This window comes from Brienomyrus brachyistius, chromosome 14 (genome assembly GCF_023856365.1).
Source record: "Brienomyrus brachyistius isolate T26 chromosome 14, BBRACH_0.4, whole genome shotgun sequence".
Classification (NCBI taxonomy): Eukaryota; Metazoa; Chordata; class Actinopteri; order Osteoglossiformes; family Mormyridae; genus Brienomyrus; species Brienomyrus brachyistius.
In genome coordinates this window covers 18,661,022-18,680,242 of record NC_064546.1, presented here as the reverse complement: position 1 = coordinate 18,680,242, position 19,221 = coordinate 18,661,022, and the positions used below count along the sequence as shown (strand labels likewise).

At 43.1% G+C, this 19,221-nt stretch overlaps 1 protein-coding gene across 4 annotated transcripts; it reads left to right on the top strand.

The window, feature by feature from the left end:
- Window positions 1-859: 859 nt before the first annotated feature.
- Window positions 860-16,817, top strand: LOC125707711 (sorting nexin-14-like). 4 transcript variants are annotated; one of them, XM_048974991.1, is made up of 30 exons: window positions 861-1,596; window positions 1,749-1,869; window positions 2,076-2,149; window positions 2,687-2,765; window positions 3,007-3,050; window positions 3,139-3,226; window positions 3,852-3,936; window positions 4,276-4,432; window positions 4,719-4,794; window positions 4,964-5,008; window positions 5,360-5,440; window positions 5,536-5,650; window positions 6,091-6,246; window positions 6,818-6,942; window positions 7,123-7,181; window positions 7,400-7,426; window positions 8,224-8,364; window positions 9,402-9,534; window positions 10,326-10,512; window positions 10,723-10,806; window positions 11,054-11,154; window positions 11,834-11,945; window positions 12,043-12,083; window positions 12,291-12,410; window positions 13,411-13,534; window positions 13,841-14,005; window positions 14,116-14,211; window positions 14,512-14,603; window positions 15,041-15,097; window positions 15,426-16,817. In XM_048974991.1, the coding sequence occupies exons 1-30, from the start codon at window positions 1,460-1,462 to the stop codon at window positions 15,465-15,467; spliced, it is 2,964 nt and encodes a 987-aa protein (XP_048830948.1). In that variant the 5' UTR covers window positions 861-1,459; the 3' UTR covers window positions 15,468-16,817. The 4 variants fall into 4 exon arrangements, with proteins under 4 accessions (XP_048830951.1, XP_048830948.1, XP_048830949.1 ...); XM_048974992.1 differs by lacking the exon at window positions 8,224-8,364 and having other exon boundaries at window positions 862-1,596; XM_048974993.1 differs by lacking the exons at window positions 7,400-7,426; window positions 8,224-8,364 and having other exon boundaries at window positions 862-1,596.
- Window positions 16,818-19,221: the final 2,404 nt, after the last annotated feature.

Below are 19,221 nucleotides of genomic sequence, written 5' to 3'. Positions count from 1 at the left end.
ACTGCTGCAGCATCCTAGATAGCCTATTTAATCTGTGCTTGGTACCTGTATGCAGCTTACATGCTAGGTCAGCACCAACAGGCTCTAAAATAAAATTAAATGAAGTAGCCAAATATTTTTGTGGAAAAAGGCACCTGGTCTGACAGTGTGTCATTGTTATTTTATTATTCATTGGATCATTGTAAATGGAGTGCGAAGCAGCAAAAAAATAAATGAAGCTTTGTCCTTTGTCTTCATTTTTGGTTTTGAAGTGGAGCACTTTTGAGCTTACCTAATCACAGCATTGAAATCTGAATTTTGCTGCAAGCATTAGGATGGGAGCATCAGAATATATTTCTTGATGAGAAGATAACCTGTTAAGCTTGGAGAACAGTTGGAACTATATACATGTATGTGTATTTCCTTTTTCATAAACTTTTCAGAGGAAATAAATCAACAGAAAAAATATGCAGCAGAAATCTTGAAAAATCAATTTTGATTCATAATCGTAAGTTTCTTTTTCATCTGTTCAGTGTCATTGATCCAACTCTCACGTACAAATGCAATTGGATTTAACTTGTAAAATGTGTTTTTCCACTTGATTTCAATGTACTGAAATTCCAACCACAAATCGTATGGAGCTTATGCAATATGATTAACATTTGTGGCTGTAATTTCGTAATATTGTTACAATTGACTTGGAATCTATTGTTGTTTTATTGTCTTTGCAGCATCCTCCCTAAGAAATACTGCCTTGCTTTAATACATTTCTGCTCTGATTTGATTGATAGTTTAAAAATGTGCTATTATTTTGACATCTGACCACCTGCTGACAACCGGAAGCAGAGATTTCTCTGCGCATGCGTCCTACGAGCTTCAGCGAACTCCCTCTGGGGTGTCTTGCAGATGGCGCACAGCAACAAGGCGAAACGGAGGAAATTACGTCACGGGGCCAAAATCATTTCCAAGCAAAATGTGGCAGTTTTATTATAAGGCGTTTAAGTAAATTGATATTAGTTGTAAAACAAGATTAATGACCATCCCTTATTTAGCTGCAGATAAGCACCGTCTGCGACTTCAAAGCATGCATGAGCAGGATGTTTCACATACTTTTATACTTAAGGACAGACGCGGTCTATGTACAGTTGCGTGTTGCGATTGAACGGGTTTCTACAAGCTGCGATATAATCTGGTCGCTGTCACATTCTTGACTTGTTTGTACAATAAATGGCATGGGATTTGCTCGATTCCCTTCTGACTTTTGCGAACGCAATCGTCTGCGCATAGCTACTTTGCCATTTACCATTATTATTATTATTTTAAAATTTGCATTATAAATTCCTGCAGCATATGCTGAGTGAACAGTAAATATTGTGATACGTCGGGTAAAATAAACGCTGCGCACTGCCGGGAAATCGTGCCTTGCCTCCTCCGACAGCTCTTCTAAAACCAGCAAATGCGTATTTAACGGTTTAACACGATGACTGGCTTAAGAAAACACATGGAAACCCTGAAGCAGAGGCTGAAGGTGGATCTCTTCAGAGAATTGGGACGCCAGTATCCTCTCTTCTGTTTCATTATGCTTTGTTTGCTTTTATCCACCGTTCTCCTTAATAGGTACCTTTTGCAAGAGTTTAACTTAAGGAATATAATGTAATGTTGACATATAAATGCTTGCTATACGTTACAGTGTATTATAATAATAGGTTGAACAAGGGATGTAGGAAAAAAAATCAATGGTAATTGCAATATTTTATTTTTCGTTTCAGATATCTTCACATTTTGATGGTTTTCTGGTCATTTTTGGCTGGCGTTGTCGTTTTTTATTGTTCTCTTGGCCCAGAATCTCTACTGCCAAATATCTTATTTACAATAAAACCGAAGACGAAGGTAAGTATTTATATACTTATAAGATTGTAATATTTATTAATGGCCAATTAATATAAATTATATTGTATAACATATATTAAATATTATGACAAAGACAGTTAACGTGTAAATCGTAATATTAAACAGTAAAAAATGATTTGTAGCAGAATATGAAAACAGAAAAAAAATTGCCTGCCAGGTTGTTAATATTTGATTTACTCCTTCAGCAGGAGCAACAGGAGTTGTTTCCCTTGGGCCACAGCTGTGCAGTTTGTGGGAAAATAAAATGTAAACGACACAGGTAAGCAAGTCAAGTGTCTTCTCGGAAATTGCGCAAATATTGTTGATTTGTGCTGATATTGGTGACGACAGGGAGAGAGAGTTGAACCTTGTAGTTGCTTTTGGTTTTACCTTACGAAATTTTCTTATTAACCAATACAACAGTGGCCTTAATAATACTACTATAAATATATTAGAAATCTACGAGACGAAATGGTCCAAGACGAAAATGTCGTGTAATGATTTATAAGCTGCAGAGGTCCGATGGGACCGACAATTCCCGCACCTTTCAAAAAGGCAAGAATTTATAATTGCACCGGCTGTTGTGAAATTTCCTCTTGTGATTATGTATGGTTTTGAACTGTAGGCAATCTGGGGCTGTCTCTGGCTAAAGCCTGTCGCATGCTGCCATCATGTGGCAAAGCGCTAGAATTGTCGGTCCCATCATTTGACAATATGCTTTTGCGAGTTAAATGAACCTCTTAAAACGATTAGAATTACTTCATTTAAGAACGTTGTCTTGGCCGTGTTTATTATTTTTTTTCATGATTTCCGGCAGACCGACCCTGCTGTTGGAAAATTACCAACCCTGGTTGGATTTGAAATTGCCGTCAAAAGTGGACGCTTCTCTTTCAGAGGTGAATTTTCTTCACTGAACTTGCAGTTTGTTGTTTTTATTCAATTGTGTTATTATGTCACATTCTTATGTGTCAGTGTCTTTGTATACAGTATATATACTTCACAGAAATGCTCTATTAATTTATTTACATTATTGAAAATGTAATTGATCGAATGTGTATGTAGCTGGCTTGAATGTTTTTGTGACTGTCAGCTGTTTATCCATATTGATTTTATTTTTTTATGTATTTATCCCGGCAGATTTTAGAACTGGTCTTAGAAAACTTTATTTATCCTTGGTACAGGTGGGTGTTTCCATTTCTCGTTAAAAAGTCGGCAAGTTCCCTATTCTCTCCGAACATTAATAGTTGTATCACTGTTTTTGCACTACAGGGATGTAACAGACGATGAAGCATTTGTGGATGAGTTGAGGGTAACGCTCCGGTTCCTTGCAGCAGTACTAGTGCGCCGTGCGCAGAAGGTACTGGGGCACATTACTGAGCTGTGACAAACGGGGCTCAGGGCTGAAATTATGGGAAATGTGAATGCGGAAGCCAGTGAAATGACACGAAACTAAGTGCGACTGCCACTGAAATGAGGAGTCCTGAATGTGCCCGTTGCTGAAATTATGGAAAACGCAAACACCCTTGAAATGACGGGAAACACTAATGCACATGTGACTAAATCTGCTTAATTTTATTTTGCGCTAAAAGGACAGGAAATGCAAACGCCCTTGCCTCTGAAATGACGGGAAACAAAAATGTGCATCCCGCTGAAATTTGAACGTGCCTGCCGCCGAAATGACAGGAAAACGCAAATGTGTACACTGCTGAAATGACGGGAAACATAAATGTGCATCCCGCTGAAATTTGAACGTGCCTGCAAATGACAGGAAAACGCAAATGTGTTCCCTGCCGAAATGACGGGAAACGTGAATGTGCATCCCGCTGATATGACAGGGAACTAGAACGCAAACGCAGCCGATTCCACAAACCAGTCACGGCAGCAGCAGGAGGCGCCCTCCAAAAATCGCATAAGTTACCAGGCATTATTACCGGTGCCTTACGGATAACGTGCCTCAGCTGTTTTTTCCTTTATTACTGCAGGTTGATATTCCCTCCCTTATTACGCTCAAATTGTTGAAAGCCGCCATGAAGCACATTGAAATAATTACCAAAGCACGACAGAAAGGTAAGCATATACTGCCTGTACTGGAATGCGCTTTTATTTATGAGATGGGGGGCGGGGTAGTATGTTTTTTTTTTTTTTACATCAATATTATGAGTCTCATTTGTTGCAGAGCACATTTCTGAGCTGACAGTCTGAAGAATGTTTGCCGCTGTAGTATTTAAAAACTGTAGAACATGCAGGGCCACTGCACAGACACAAACTGGACTGCGGCCGGTGGAAGTTCACTACTTGGCAAAATTTACCAAGGGGATCGGGCTTGTTATTCTTTTCTGGAGGATTTGGTTCTGTAGTCCCATAGTTTGGAATGGTTACTCTTAATCCATCTGTCCCCCCCCCCAGTGAAAAACTCAGAGGGCCTGCAGCCAGCTGCCTTAGAGGAGTATGGACCTGATCTCCACGTGGCCCTGCGGAGCCGGAGGGAGGAGCTGCAGTACCTCCGGAAGCTGACAGAAACACTCTTCCCCTATATTCTGCCGCCCAAGGCCCTGGACTGCCGGTACGGAACGGCACAGGCAGCTGGGCAGCCTGTTGGAGGCGGTGTTTGGCCTCGCTGGGCATGAAATACACCCACCTGGATTTATAGTCTCACTATATTCACAGCCGAAGGAATAAACACTATTAAAAGTCACAGAATCGTAAAAAAAAACCTCTTCTGCTACTTGTGCAGCTTTACTGCTCCTGTTTTTACTACAGGTCCGTTCTACTAGGAAAATACTGTACAGTTTGAATTTATAATTCCCAGATGGTTGATATTTTCCCATCATGTGCTTTATGTTCCCCAGGTCTCTCACCCTTTTGATTCGTGAGATTCTGGCTGGTTCCCTCTTTCTTCCCTCCATGGACTTTTTGGCTGACCCAGTAAGTATTCAAAAGGCTCTGAGTCAAGACTCAAACACAATTCAGTCAGTAATGTATCAGCACTGAACATTTGGGAAGCTCAGTTCAGAAGAATTAACTCGTATCTTAAGTGTCATGTATTTGACTATTAATCTGATTTGTTTTAATTGTCACGGTTTCTTTCTTATAGGATACTGTGAATCATCTTCTTCTTATATTTATTGACAATTCACCTGTAAGTATCTACTATGTAATTAAATTTAAGTGTTATATTATGGTAATTTTCTGTCATGTAATTGAAACTCTATAATGTAAGTGTGCCTCTAAGTGAATTGCGTATCGTACATTACGTGCATGTTTAATCAGATGGATTTTTAACGTAAAGTCTGTTATTTCAGCAGTTCTGTGGTACAGCACCGTCTGCAGTTTGAACTAGTGACCTTTCAGCGTGGACCACAGGTCCTTAATTACTCTGCTTTCTCGGTCACAGGGCTGGTGGCAGCTTGCAGATGTTTTCCAGGTGTCATGCGGGTCCGTCCCTGATTTTGTGTCTCACCTCGCAGTTGTGGTTTTGTTCCTCTCCCAGCCTGAGCAGGCTACGGAACCCTCCTCCGTCATGGTGCCCTTCTTGCAGAAGTACTCAGACCTCCGCAGCAGGAAGCCGTCGGTAAGGCGCATGTGCCCTTCTCTGCCTTGCCTGTTACCCCACATCTGGCCCGACCTTGAAAGCCCAACCCCACCTGCTCTCTCTACCTGCTTAAGATGCTGAAGCTGGAGCTGAAGGAGATCCGTGAGGAGCAGGACTTGCTGTTCCGCTTCATGAACTTCCTCAAGCAGGAGGGCGCCGTCCACGTACTGCAGTTCTGCCTCACTGTGGGTGAGCACCCCCTTACCCCCCCCCCCCCCCACCCCCCGTGTCTCTCTGTAGAGTTTGCGGGACACGTTTGTAACAATGCATTATGAAAGAATGCCACGCCATGTAAGAACCCGACACAATGTAACAAATTTTCACTTCCATATGTAGTAGTACCTGCATTGTGTAATTATCTGTCGCATTTTGTAATAACTTATTCAATATTGAGGTGGTTACAAAATGCGGGATTTACGCTTTTTAACGATAAAAATGTAATACTGTATATTATGGAAAACAAAATGGATGCCTTCTTTGACACTTTGTCTACTTATCGCATAATGCCGTGTTACTACATGATGCATTGTTATAGCATCACTACTTTATTTTTATCGTGGCCACCTTCTTAAGGTTCGTAATGACAATGACAAAGCTGACCGGGACTCTGCATTTTTTTTTCCTCACAGAGGAGTTTAACGACAGGATTTTGTGTCCGGACCTGGCCGATTCAGAGATGCTGCTGCTGCACGAGGAGGTTAAGAAGATTTACGAGACCTACTGCCTGGACGAGAGCATCGACAAGATCCGCTTCGACCCTTTCATCGTGGAGGAAATTCGGCAAAGTGTGTGGCTTTCGGTTTTCCTTTTGAAAGTTTAGCTCCTTAGACACGCTTGTGAGTTGGGCTGCCTGATATACCATTTCAGCATTGTCTTCGCGATCTGCGCATGTGTAATAATCACATTGCATCTGTCGGCGCTGCTTTGTGCCTTGACGTAACGAATGCCATAAAGCGGGGGAAAGTTAGGACGATTCCAAGGGCCCCTAAGTGACTGTGATCTGGATTGGGGGCCCTAATATAATATGCTTTCACGGGGCCCAAACGTTTTTAGCGGCAGCCCTGTTTGCCACAACTCACCGCAACACCACCCCTCTACTGATAGATAATAAAAGGTTCTATATGGCTATAGTTGTATGTCCTTTTTTTGTTTTAGAAATATCGCATTACTACTCGCAGCAGTTTCACAAATTGCGATGTGATATCGTACAGCCCTGCTCGTGACCTAAGGACATTGCTACTATAATTGATATTCCATTATCATCCCATATCAAGTCCCACTTTGTCTTTGAAGGCTTCAGTTTTCGATTTTTCCATCAGCATCTTCAGCATGGGTCTGCTATGTCCCCTCCCCCAGTTGCCGAGGGTCCCTATGGCGGGGTGGTGAAGCTGCAAACCATGCGATGTCTGTTCGAGGCCTACGAGCACGTCCTGTCCCTTCTGGAGAACGTTTTCACCCCTCTGTTCTGCCACAGCGATGAGGTAATGGCTCACGGGCTAAACTTGATTCAATATCACGTTGTTCCGTTTGATAAATGAAAGGAGAGATGACTCTCTATGGAGGGCTAAAAAAGCATGTCTGTCGCTGGACGTGAATAACGATCTGCGGAATATGTACGCTCGATAAGATTGCTCGATTTCCTGGTTCGATTTTCCTTGCAGTATTTTAGGCATCTGCTGAGAGGAGCTGAATCGCCGGTGAGGAACTCCAAGCTAAGCAGGTGGGCGGATGTTCCCTCTTTACCAGCTCGACCCATTAGCGGCGCCCGTTAGCGACACCCATTTGCCGCTGTGCATGACCGTTGTGAACGCGATGGGTTGGTTTACCGCGCCCACTCCTGTTAGCGCGGATTATCGTCTGACATCTTCTTATGTTTGGGGGGGGAGAGGGCGGGTAACGTTTGCTCTGGCCAGAAGTAACTCCTGCCTGTTATTACAGAAATAGCCTGAGTTTGGATGACATCCGGTAAGTATACCCTGCATGTTCTCAGCCTGTGACACCCATCGAACGCTGCATGCAGGACGCAAGACAGTACAAAAGCTTGCTTTGTTGTAACAAGCCAAAAACCCATCTGTGTTTTGTCTCCAAGGGTTTGTCTGTGGTTTGTATTAAATCAAGATCTTAATTTTAAGGCGACCCCTTAGCTTGAAGCATTTGTCAGCGCTGTGGCACGTGACGTTAATGTCTTTGCCTGTGTCTCTGCTGTCGTAATCTCATTTACGTCTTAAAAGAGTCTTTGTCTGGAAGCAGCTAGATGTTGTGTTGATAACTTGGAAATGCAGTTGAGGCAGTTGGATGCTGCGATGCAGTATTGCAGGACCTTTTCTGGTCAGTGTTCCCCCTTCCAGTTTCATTGAGTCTCGTGACCCCCCCTCCACCAGGACTAACGTGTCATGTTCCATGCACACCTCGTCCACACCACCCCCCCAACTCCATTCCCCCATCTCCACCCATGAACGTCTCTTACTCTTAAGCTGATATTACCCCATGGGCCCACGCGCTCAGGTCTGGTGCTCGTCTGTCAGGAAGAGCTTTTGTTCTTAAGACAGTGGTGAGGACAGCATGGAGGCTGAAGCTCCAGGAAGGGGCAGGAGGAGGAAGAGGATGACGCCACACAGCGTCCTGTGGGCCGTTCTTTGGCTCCCTCGCCTAACCTGTGTCTGTCTCTCTCTTGCACCCGGCGTCTTCTCACCCTGCCCACCCCCCCAACCGTGTCTGTCCTGCCTGTCCTGTGTGCGTCCCTCGTAAAACACGGACGCTAGCTCTGCGGGGTGGGACTACGCACAGAGCTCCCTGTCCCCGTCGATCACCCCCAGCTCATCACCGGCATCTCTGTTCCCCCATGTCCAGTCCATTCTGACCCTCCCATCCGGCATTCTCACTTCTCTCCCTGCTGCGCTGAAGTAAGTCAGGGTCCATTACAAGCCATGTGACCCCCCCCCAAGTCATACGCATGGCCCTTGTAATACCGACCGACTGCCTCTTTTTATGCATGCCCCCCCCAGTTAACGCTGACAGTCGACGCTGTTGCCTTGTGGAGGAAACCTTCGTCCTACATTTTGTCTTATCTACTGATGTGTTTGCCAGTCTGTGTGAGAGGTCTGTGTATAAATACCCTAGAGGTGTATTTATAAGAACCCTCTGTATACCTTTCTGTTTACTTTTCTGTAGTTTTTGTGCATATCGACCGAAAATAGTATTATCTTTATAATATCAGGTTTGATAACTGCGCAGATTTTCAACTTAAAAATTATTTCGAGGGAAGTTTTCTTTTTTCATAATGCATTAGTTGTTCTGTATTGGATTACACCTGAAATGCACATCCATCAACATTATGACAACCTTAATACTATTTTCAGAATCAATTCTTAGAGTTTCCTTTTTAGAACTTCCAGTTCTGCCTTTTCTGTTCCTATGAACTTCCTGAAATGCCTTAAAGGAGCCGGAGCCTCAGGGTGTGTTACATTTTGCTCTGCAATAGGGCTTCAATTGCATCGCTATAGTGATCAATTGGATTGAACTGCAAATGTCACTTAGGAACCAATTAAAACGTTTAAAACTCACAACACTGACCATGGAGGACTGGGTAATCTATATTTCAGTGATTAGTTGGCCATTGCAACGCTTTATGTGCTCAGAGGAAATTAAGAGCTCTTAGATACAATGCACGGTAATTGTTTGCAGCCTTACCTTACAAGTAGCTATTTTTTGTAAATGTTTGCTAATTTACCTTGTTGTTGGTGCTGCAGAGTTTTGAACCCGCAAAGCTGCCTTTTTGGTTGTTGAGCATTACCCAACCACCCTGTCAGGTGGGACAGCTGATCATTTATCTACACCATTCCCTCCCCCCCACAAGCTGCATGCGTTTGGGCTGTTCCCAGTTTAAGCCCCTCCCCTTTGGCGTCACTGAGGGCGGCCGTGTCTCCCGTGTGCCATGCAGGGGCAGCTCCAAACGTGGGGAAACTTTCGGCATCAGCCGCATCGGCAGTAAGATCAAGGGCGTCTTCAAGAGCACGACCATGGAAGGAGCCATACTGCCCTCTTATGGCCTGATTGAGGGTGAAGACGACATGGTGAGCAGGAAATTCACACAGCGCTTATCACCAGGGCACCCGCGAGTCCCGAGCTGCACGTGCTTATTTACACGTTCATTCTGATCTTTTTGTTTAGTGCCAAGGGTTTGGTCAGTCCTACAGTCACTGCCTTTAAATTTCAGAATATCTCCCAAACGTAATATATACTTCCAAGCAATCAGCTCAGCCTTTAAATATATATTTTTTTTGTGTGTTGATCTCTGGAAAATGATGTGAACTTGGCAGCATAAAGTTGAGTGCATTTAAAACCAGATTCATGTAAATAAACCTGAATTTATACACCTGTAAGTATAACTGAAATGCAAGAATTTCCCTCTGGGATCAGTAATGTTCATCTAATCTAATGTACAGGAAGAACTGTGCATGTCAGACATCTAACCTGAGCCTGACTCTGCAGAACGATGCTAGTAGTGGGATTTCTCAGCGATTTGCTGATCGCTCAGGTTTGCGGTGCCAAGAACACAAAGATCGCACTTGCAGTCTTGGCAGGAATAGCCTTGCTAACGTACCTTCCAAGAAAGACCTTGGGGCACAGTGAGTCATGGGATTGGTCTCGTGCGCTGAGGATGCTTCAGTGTTCCCTCGATAATTGGGGCGGGACAAGACCAGCATCTGGGGATTTTTACCGTCCTCTGTTCTTAGTATTGGAACTGGTCTTCGGCAATGGAATAAGACGTAAGATGGGTACAGTACGTGAGAACCCAAGTACAGTCAAGTACGCATATTGAAATTCACCCTTTCAGTCTGTGTCTCTCCTCGTCTGCTCACAGGTAGAAGAGGCCATCATGGTGGTAGAAGATGATTGCCCTATGGAGGCGATAAGTACGCCCAGTACCCCCCGTAACCTGTCCGCCTGGGACATCAGTATCCCCTACGTGGACTTCTATGACGATGAGGTGAAGAGGGAGCGAATCCCAGTCTTCTGCATCGACGTGGAGCGCAATGACAGGAAGGCCGGTAGGAGCGGCTTCCTGGCCTGTCATTGGTGGAATGAGTGAGAGTGGCGTGGCTCCTGATGCTACTCCATTGGCTAAAACAGAAGCGGCGAAGTATGTCATTGGTGTTGGTATTGATCGGTCTCTCTGTCTATCTGCCTGTCTGTCTACCCAAATCTACCTACCTATCTGTCTGTCTGTCTGGTAATTGTATATCTCTACCTTTGTTTAGTAGGCCACCAGACAGAACACTGGTCTGTATACAGACGATACCTTGAATTCTATGTCTTAGAATCCAAACTCACGGAGTTCCATGGTAAGCTCCCTGTGTCCACACAGCTACACCGTAAATGCAGTCTTGCTTTGTGTGCAGGTTTTGATTTTCCTGTTTATTATATATTGAAAATATGGCTGACGGATGGAAAAAATAACTTTCGATGTGCTTTTTATGGGTCCAGTGAAGATGCTGTAAATTGCTAATTGTTAATTTTTTAAAATTGAAACCATGGTACGAGTGGATCCACTTCCTCTGTCATTCTCACGCTCTTCTGCCCCCCCCGCAGGGTCATTTCCAGATGCACAGTTGCCGTCCAAACGAATAATTGGGCCAAAGAACTACGAATTCTTAACATCCAAGCGAGAGGAATTCCAGGAGTACTTACAGGTATCTCCTTTCCAGCCCAAAGCGGAGAGGAACAGAACAGAAGGAAGGAGGAGCGTTTTATGCTCAGTTTCGCCTCCTTTCGGATCCTGTTTTTGTTCCCGTTACGAAACAAAGCGCTTGCACTTCAATAACACGTAATAGATTGCTGCCGTTCTTCAGACTCTGCCATTTTTAGCTGTTAACAGATAACCTCATTAGTGCGGAGAAAGATGCCTAATTAGGTAGGTTAGAAGAGCGCCTGCTTCATTAAAATGCTTAAGTACTTGGGCGGAACGAAAGAGCAGAAACAAGAACGATGACCCTGCTAAGGGCTGCTACCTCCTGCTAGCTGGGCTGATATACTGTGGGCGTCTGCATGTGGGTTATGAACATATTACATTATGGTGTATATATTGCATTTTGTGGACCTGAGTGGGTTATGCACATATTGTTATGTGTGTATTACCTAGTGGGGACCAAATGTTCCTAGAATGTGATAAAATTGTGTTATTTTGACGTTGTGGAGGCCATTTTTTCGGTCCCCAAATTGGGAAACTCAGGTTTATAAAAATCTGTGAGTTCAGTCGCAGAAAATTAAAAATGCCAAAAGTCTTGGATTAGAGTTTTCTCCATAGAAATGAAAGGAGAGTCCCCACAAAGATATATTTACTGTGTGTGTGTGTTTTCTTCGTCCTTACAGAAACTGCTGCAGCATCCAGAGCTCAGCAACAGCCAGCTGCTCGCTGACTTCCTGTCCCCACACAGCGTGGAGTCTCAGTTTCTTGACAGGATGTTGCCAGATGTCAACCTGGGTAGGAGCCGCAGGAAGTGGACGGCGGCCCCATTCCTCCCTTCCCGCTCGTGAGCAGTTCTGGCCATTAATGTCGCATCTTTCGTGTTTCCTTTCAGGAAAAATTATCAAGTCAGTTCCTGGGAAACTGATAAAAGAGGTGCACATCTTTTCCTTATTTACCCATATAAATGACACCATGTAAAGAAAGTTTTGATTTTAGATATTTTTCCTATCAGTGCACATGAACATGTGCGTTTGGAACAGATTCAACAATGTTGCTGCCTCAGCACCTAGAAATTGCTGCCATGACAACCTCAACAAAGGCTTGTCTCAGATGTGTCTCCTTGAAATTCCCCATGTGCAGAAAGGACAGCACCTAGAGTCATTCATACAGTCCTTCTTTAACTCCTGCGAGTCTCCGAAGCCCAAACCAAGCCGTCCGGAGCTAACGATCCTCAGTCCGACATCTGAGAACAACAAGAAGGTGGGAGGAGGAGTTTCTGCTGGTTTTAAATGAACTCTGCTGTAATTTGACAGCTTGTGTTTGTGCTGCATATTTCTTGTGCATGTATGGTTTGGTTGCATGAAAAATAATCGGTAACACTTTACTTAAGGCCATATTTTTAGTAATTTATGAACAAATTCATAACAAATAGTGTATTCATAAAGCATTATAAACATGGTTATAAATATTTATAAAAAGGCAAAACACAGTATATCCATGTGTATTATGCATTATAAATGCCTTACGAAGCTCCCATCTATAATGCACTATAGCAGTGATTCCCAACCGGGGGTACGCGTACCCCTAGTGGTACGCGAGCACATTACAGGGGGTACGTGGAAAAAATTTTTATATTTAATTTCCCTGATGATGGGTAAATATTATCAGCCATTCCATTAGCTGTGCCCTGGTATAGAAAGAAAATCTATCTGGGATGTGTTGCTTAATGAATTAAATGTTCAAGTTATGGAGATTTAATAAAATGTTTTAAATTTGATAATCAGTTGTACGTTCTACTTTTATTGAATCATCAACACATTTGACAAAGGGGGTACTTGTGGTATGAGAAAATCTCTCAGGGGGTACACAATTCAAAAAAGGTTGGGAAACACTGCACTATAGTTCCCTTTATATTGCAGTACAGAACATCCTTAATGCTTATACCGACCATTATAATGCATCATAATGATATTTATAGTGCATTATAGATTAGAGCTTCATAAAGCATTTATAATGCATAATACACATGGATATAATGTGTTATGCCTTTTTATAAATATTTATAACCATGTTTATAATGCTTTATGAATACACCATTATTTGTTATGAATGTGTTCATAAGTTACTAAAAACATGACCTTAAGAAAAGTGTCACTGAATGATCTGATGATGATCAGAACAGCATGTTTGGGTGCAGTTCCTTCTTAAATATCTTCGCCGTCTTCCTGCTTTGGATTCCGTGCTCATTACCAACCTGCAGTTGTTCAACGACTTGTACAAAAACAACGCCAACCGCTCAGAGGCCACCGAGAGACGGCACAACCAGAACTACTTCATGGAAATGATCACTGTCCAGGGCGTGTATGACTACCTGATGTACGTCGGTAAGTGAGTACGCGACATGATGACCTTCACCCTAATGTAGCTTCCTCTCCTAGAGTGACGAAGTACTTCAGAGTGTCCTGCCAACCATTATACAATAAATGAATGTGTTTCCGGCTTATTGGAGCGATGAATCCGAAAATTAAATCCCTTCTGCTGACGTTCGTAATAGAGTGAGACAAGGAGGTGGCCAAGTTTAATTTGTGTTAAATCATCAATGTATCTCTAGCTTAGTTAGTCTCATAGCTTCCGGCTCTTTGCTGAGGCTGTTGTGTAAGGAAAAAAAATTCCTGGAATTTCATTGGCAGGCCGAGTGGTGTTCCACATTCCTGATTGGTTGCATCACCTGCTGATGGGAGGTCGAATCTTATTCAAGAACACCCTTGAGGCCTACACAGACTACTACCTGCAGTACAAGCTAAACCAAGTCTTCCAGGAACATCGTGTGGTCTCCCTTATTACTCTGCTCAGAGGTGGAGGACCTCTATAGAGCTTCACTGAAGCTTATCCCCTGTTTCACACAATCGCACACTGGAAAACCTTGAAACGTAGCGCTCTACAGCTAATCGTTTTATGCTTTCAGATTCAGTTTTCTGTGAAAACAGTGAATCTCGCTCATTTGAAGACAAACAAAGGAGGGCCAAGAAGACTTTTGAGGAAATGATGCGCTACGTACCAGGTACTCAGCCGTTAATGGTCCCCGCGTCCGTTTGGGACGTGCCGCAGATCTGCCGCGGATTCATTATGTTTATAGACGTAGCAGCCCAGTTCATTTTTCCCGCTGTTCTGCTCTGCGTAGCTCTCAGGTTCAGTTTTATTATCAGCCGGAGATGTAGTTCCCGCTTTATATAGGTCATGCCAATTTATTTTTCTGGTTACTTGCATAGCACCCTATTGTATAACCTTGTTCTCTCCTTCGGCTTGTAATGCCCAGCTTGTGAAGATCACTTATTGTTGGGAATTGCTTCTTTCCCCACAGACTTCCTGGGCAAGTGCATCGGAGAAGAGGCCAAGTACGAGGGCGTGAGGCTGCTCTTCGACGGTCTGCAGCAGCCGGTTCTCAACAAGCAGGTGAGCGGCGTCTCGGGGACTTTCTGGGTGGCCCGAAAAGAAGTTTGCTAAAATCAGCCATTCAGCTACCTGCTAATGTATGATTTAAGATCACAGCAGCTCTGACTTACAGGCACCTATTGCTGCTGTACAGATTTTTTATCTCAGAATATTATCTTAGAGTATATTTCTTATTCTATTTCTTAGAATATAAGAATGCATATATAAAAGAGAACAGAAAGACTCTAATAAGTTGCAGTTTAGGGAAAATATTTATTGAAATATTGAAAACTCAGAACAGCTCCGGACAGCCTTAGAATCTGCAGTATATTTGTAAACACGCCTCCACTACACCTCGGATGGTCCTTTGCTTTAGCAGCTGCGTGTTTATAAACGTATAATGCACAGCATGCAACCTTTGCATAATTAATGCATTCTTTTCCTCCGGTTTCTTTTAGCTGACATATGTTCTTCTGGATATTGCCATACAAGAGCTATTTCCTGAACTGAATAAGGTAAAAAATTGATTCTCGACTGGAAACTTTTAATGAGATTTGCTTTTGATATGTGACTCCAGCATACATTTATGAAAATGTTAAATTTTTGTGCTTTATTGTTATAATATTGTTCTGTTGTTATTAGTATTTTTCTATTTTTATTACCACTGAGCAAAATTCCCAATCGACAAATGAAACATTATGTATAATGCAAGACAGGGTTTTCTACAGCTACCTAGCAACTCGTTATCGTGTTGAATGTCTCGGTGGTTCTTGGCGAGTTGCTTACGCCACATTAGCAGAATGTCGGCCCGTTTTGAGAGGACGATGCGCGATGTCTGTCCAGCACGTGCAGAAAGACGCCCCCACTATGGCGCCTTGGATGTAGAGATGGCCTGGGGCCGCGTCATGGCCCGGCTTTATGTGACGGACGCTGGGGATGCCATCTCTGACACCAGAAGCAGATGGAGCTACTGAACTCACTGTGGTTTCGCTTTGACTGTGACTCTGACTCTCAAGGCAAAAGCACCTGCCTTTAAATTAGAAACGAAATGCTTGTGCAGGGACGTGCAAGGTGAATAACATTTCAACGTGCAATGCCCTAGGAGTTTAGTTGATGTCACTACTGATATTTATGTTTAAAGTTATTTGTCAGAATTCATGTGATCAGAACAAGATGTTTTCATGTGCCATTATTTCTTGAAAGGACGTGTAGATTAAACTAAACCGAAAAGGTTTTCGTTCGAAACTTCATTTAACTGTCTTCCAGGCCTCATCTCTTGCCTGTAATTAGCATCGCCGGCACATCTGTTCCCGGTCGAAACTGCGCATCTCACCCACTCCGTGTCTAATTACGAGACGTGTCTGGCAGAGGGTTTTTGTGATCCGGCCTCCTTGTAAATTAAGGAACCTGGAAATAAGTTTGCTCGTCTGACAGTTTTATTGAAGTGGTAAGAGCGCGTGTGAACTCGCGAGCCATCGAATGCAATTGTCCTCCCCCCGCATGAAGTCTCTGAAGATGCCCGTTCCGACGTGTGGGGGATGCACCGTGAGCCACGTGCGATTCACGCATCAACGGGTGAAACGTACAAGTGCTAATGACTGTTAAGGTTAGGTGCACGAACATGGGACGTCTCTGTTCCATTAACGTTAAACTTAACGTTAATCTGTTCAGCCTAACAAGCTGAAGCCCGGGGGAAATAGCTATTGGTGATAAAGTGACTCAGTATGCACTTTTGTCTGTTGATAATTTTTACGAGTTTGCATGGATCTGTTCTGCTTGGGGTTTGCGTATGGCTCCCGTCTCTAGTGAAAACTGACATCACCAGCTACCATATTTACGTGACTGTTAACATTAATCAGTTGCACATCTGTAGAGAAGAGCCATGCAGTCACAGTGACTGGCTTATTTACGTGCTTCTTTTGCATGTAAATATAACACATTCTGTTTTAATTGTACTGTTTGATGTGTTTAAAAGCCTGCTACCCGTTAATGTCCATATCAGTGATGTAAATATTTAAACATTTTGCTATATATATGTCTGGATCATTAAGTTAATTAAAATGTACTGTAGTGAAACTGGAAACTTGGAAATGTAATTTTTGTAAAAGAGCAAAGTGTGATGGGGTTGATTTTTTTCCTGCAATTAAAACACAAAACTACCTGCGTGCCTTGTGACTATCTGCATGTATATAGACATCAATGTTATGTAACAATAATAAACTGTTCGGCTAATCACTGTTGTCCTTGTAAGTTTCTCCCTTATAGGTGAGCATGGAAATGTTTGTTTATTGCGTAGCAAAAGCAGATTTTCTTCATAGAATCTCACAGTCAAGTGATGCTACTTGAGGAAGTTATTATACTGGCTGATTATTTCCTGATGGGTTGTAGAGTATGAGTGTCACAGGGAATTTAGATTTCAGAAATTCTCACACATATAAAACGGTAAAAATGAAAAACCATCTTATATATGGATTTTTATAAAAAGTAGGTTGGGTAACCATATGACTTTTGCTAAAACTGTGAATAATCGAACTTGTATAATTGAATTCAACCTCAAAGATCAGCTTCAGTGACACTGAAATGTGTTCACACTGTTTGTTTAGATAAGGACACTGTCTGAAAGTTTTAAAGGTGCTGCCGTCTTTAAGAAGCGTGGGACTGCCTGCAGCCTGCCATTCCGGGCCGTGGCTGTGGCACACGACAGTGTTTTTTTTCGGGCAATTTCACCTTTTAAAGCTTATAATTCAATTTTGACCTCAAACCCACGATAAACACACAGGGTGGCGGAAGACATGTTCATGTTTGAAGTCAAGTTTCTAAATCCAGGAGGAATGGAGCGCCATACGTGGAGTTTTCGAACTGTGGTATATCAGGCGACATATTAAACCCAGAGGACACAATTCTCGAATAACCCTTTTCCCAAATCTGTGTTTGTCCCTTAATATTAGGAATTCTCCACCTGTCTGTGGATGATCATAAATCCTCCGAGGTGGTGTGGGAAGGGGAAGTATCAGTGTTAGCCTGATTCGTGACTCAGCTCTGCAGATGCAGGAGATGTGAACGGGCTGTTAATGAATGAAAGCGTAAACCTCAATGGCCTGGGCTGGTCGGTCGTCTGGGTGACACAGGCCGCCATTTTCTGAGTAGGTGGCAGCTTAGCAAGCGTTAGAGCCTCTGGCTTTGTGGAAGGTTTACTGTCTCTGTCCAACCAACTCCTCCCCCCCCCCCCCCCCCCCACGACCCTGATCTGCACTGTTTCAGAAAACTCGAAGCTCACTGGGGGCAGTGCTGAAGATTGCCTGCAGAGACATATGGGCCTCATCCAGCCCTGTAAACAATGGCTGACAATGTTGTCAATGCATATAGAAATTCAAGATCCCTTTTCTTTGCACGTCACACCAGGCTGCACTGCATCCCCTTCACGTCCAATAGACAGATGAACGTTTCTGACCGAACCCAGTTGTCAGGTTCCTGCATCTTTTGTGACACCAGCAGATGTCACAGAGCAGCACATTTCCTGCTTAAGATTAATCGCACGTTGAGTCACAAGAATCCATTCAGGAACCTTGGGGACATGGCGCCAACCTTTATTTATCTGACGATTTGGGGGGAATAATTCATTCATATTGCTTGTCTGTGGCTGGGAAAAATGTTCATTGGCAATCAAATTTGTAACATTTATTAAAATTATCTTTGGTACGGAAAATGAGTGTGTGCCAAAGAGTTAGGTAAAGAAGAGGTAAAAAGGATAAGGAGTAGGTATAGACTAGTCCTGTGTGATGATTATGTGGTAAAGTTAAGTAATTTAGAATTAAATACTAAAATAAATCTTGCTCAGAAACCCAGACACAGCAAAATATGAAGTATAATGATATTAAATGAAATAAGATGATATCGAAACGAGTGGATTTTTTTCAGTCATAAAACTGGAAAAGTAATATCTCTTGATGCCTTTTCGCAAAACAAATGGACCATTTCTCTGTGGAAGGTATGCTGAATATGACTTAGAGCCGTAGAAAATTGTTAAAAAAACATGGAAAATAAGGCTACGGTTTGAGCGGGGGTAGCATTTTAAGATTCACGCTGGACTCTGGATGACGACGAGATCAAACGTCGGAACTCGCCAGCACACCTGCCCCTGTAGGTCGCGTCTACTGGGGCTGCGTCCAGGCAGCTTCGATCATACCGGAAATAAACCCGCCACAAATAAATAAATCAGCCCCAGGGGAACAATGGATTCGCAGATGGCCACACACACCAGTGAAGGTGTCATTGCAATTAATAGGGAACTGTGATGAACGACAGGGTCCTTATGGATAAGGCGTAATTATCATTGCTGGGGAAAAGAATAATCCGGAGTAGTAAATATAGTTTGTGGCTCAGGTCTGTCCTTTCAGACCTGCAGCAGCTGACATTTCCTAAATCAGTCCCTTTATTGGGATTTCTTTCTGGTCCCGCCAGATTTCACGGACGTCTCCAGGTGATTGAATGGCTTGAGTGTTATAGTGCACGTCGTCCTTCTTGTGTCCTTGCGGCGACTCCCCCCAAAGCTGAGTAAAAAAAAAAAACACAAATGAAATTGAAAACCACACTGGAGAAAAAGCCCACATTAGTAATGTAGAGAAACGGGGGCCCTGAA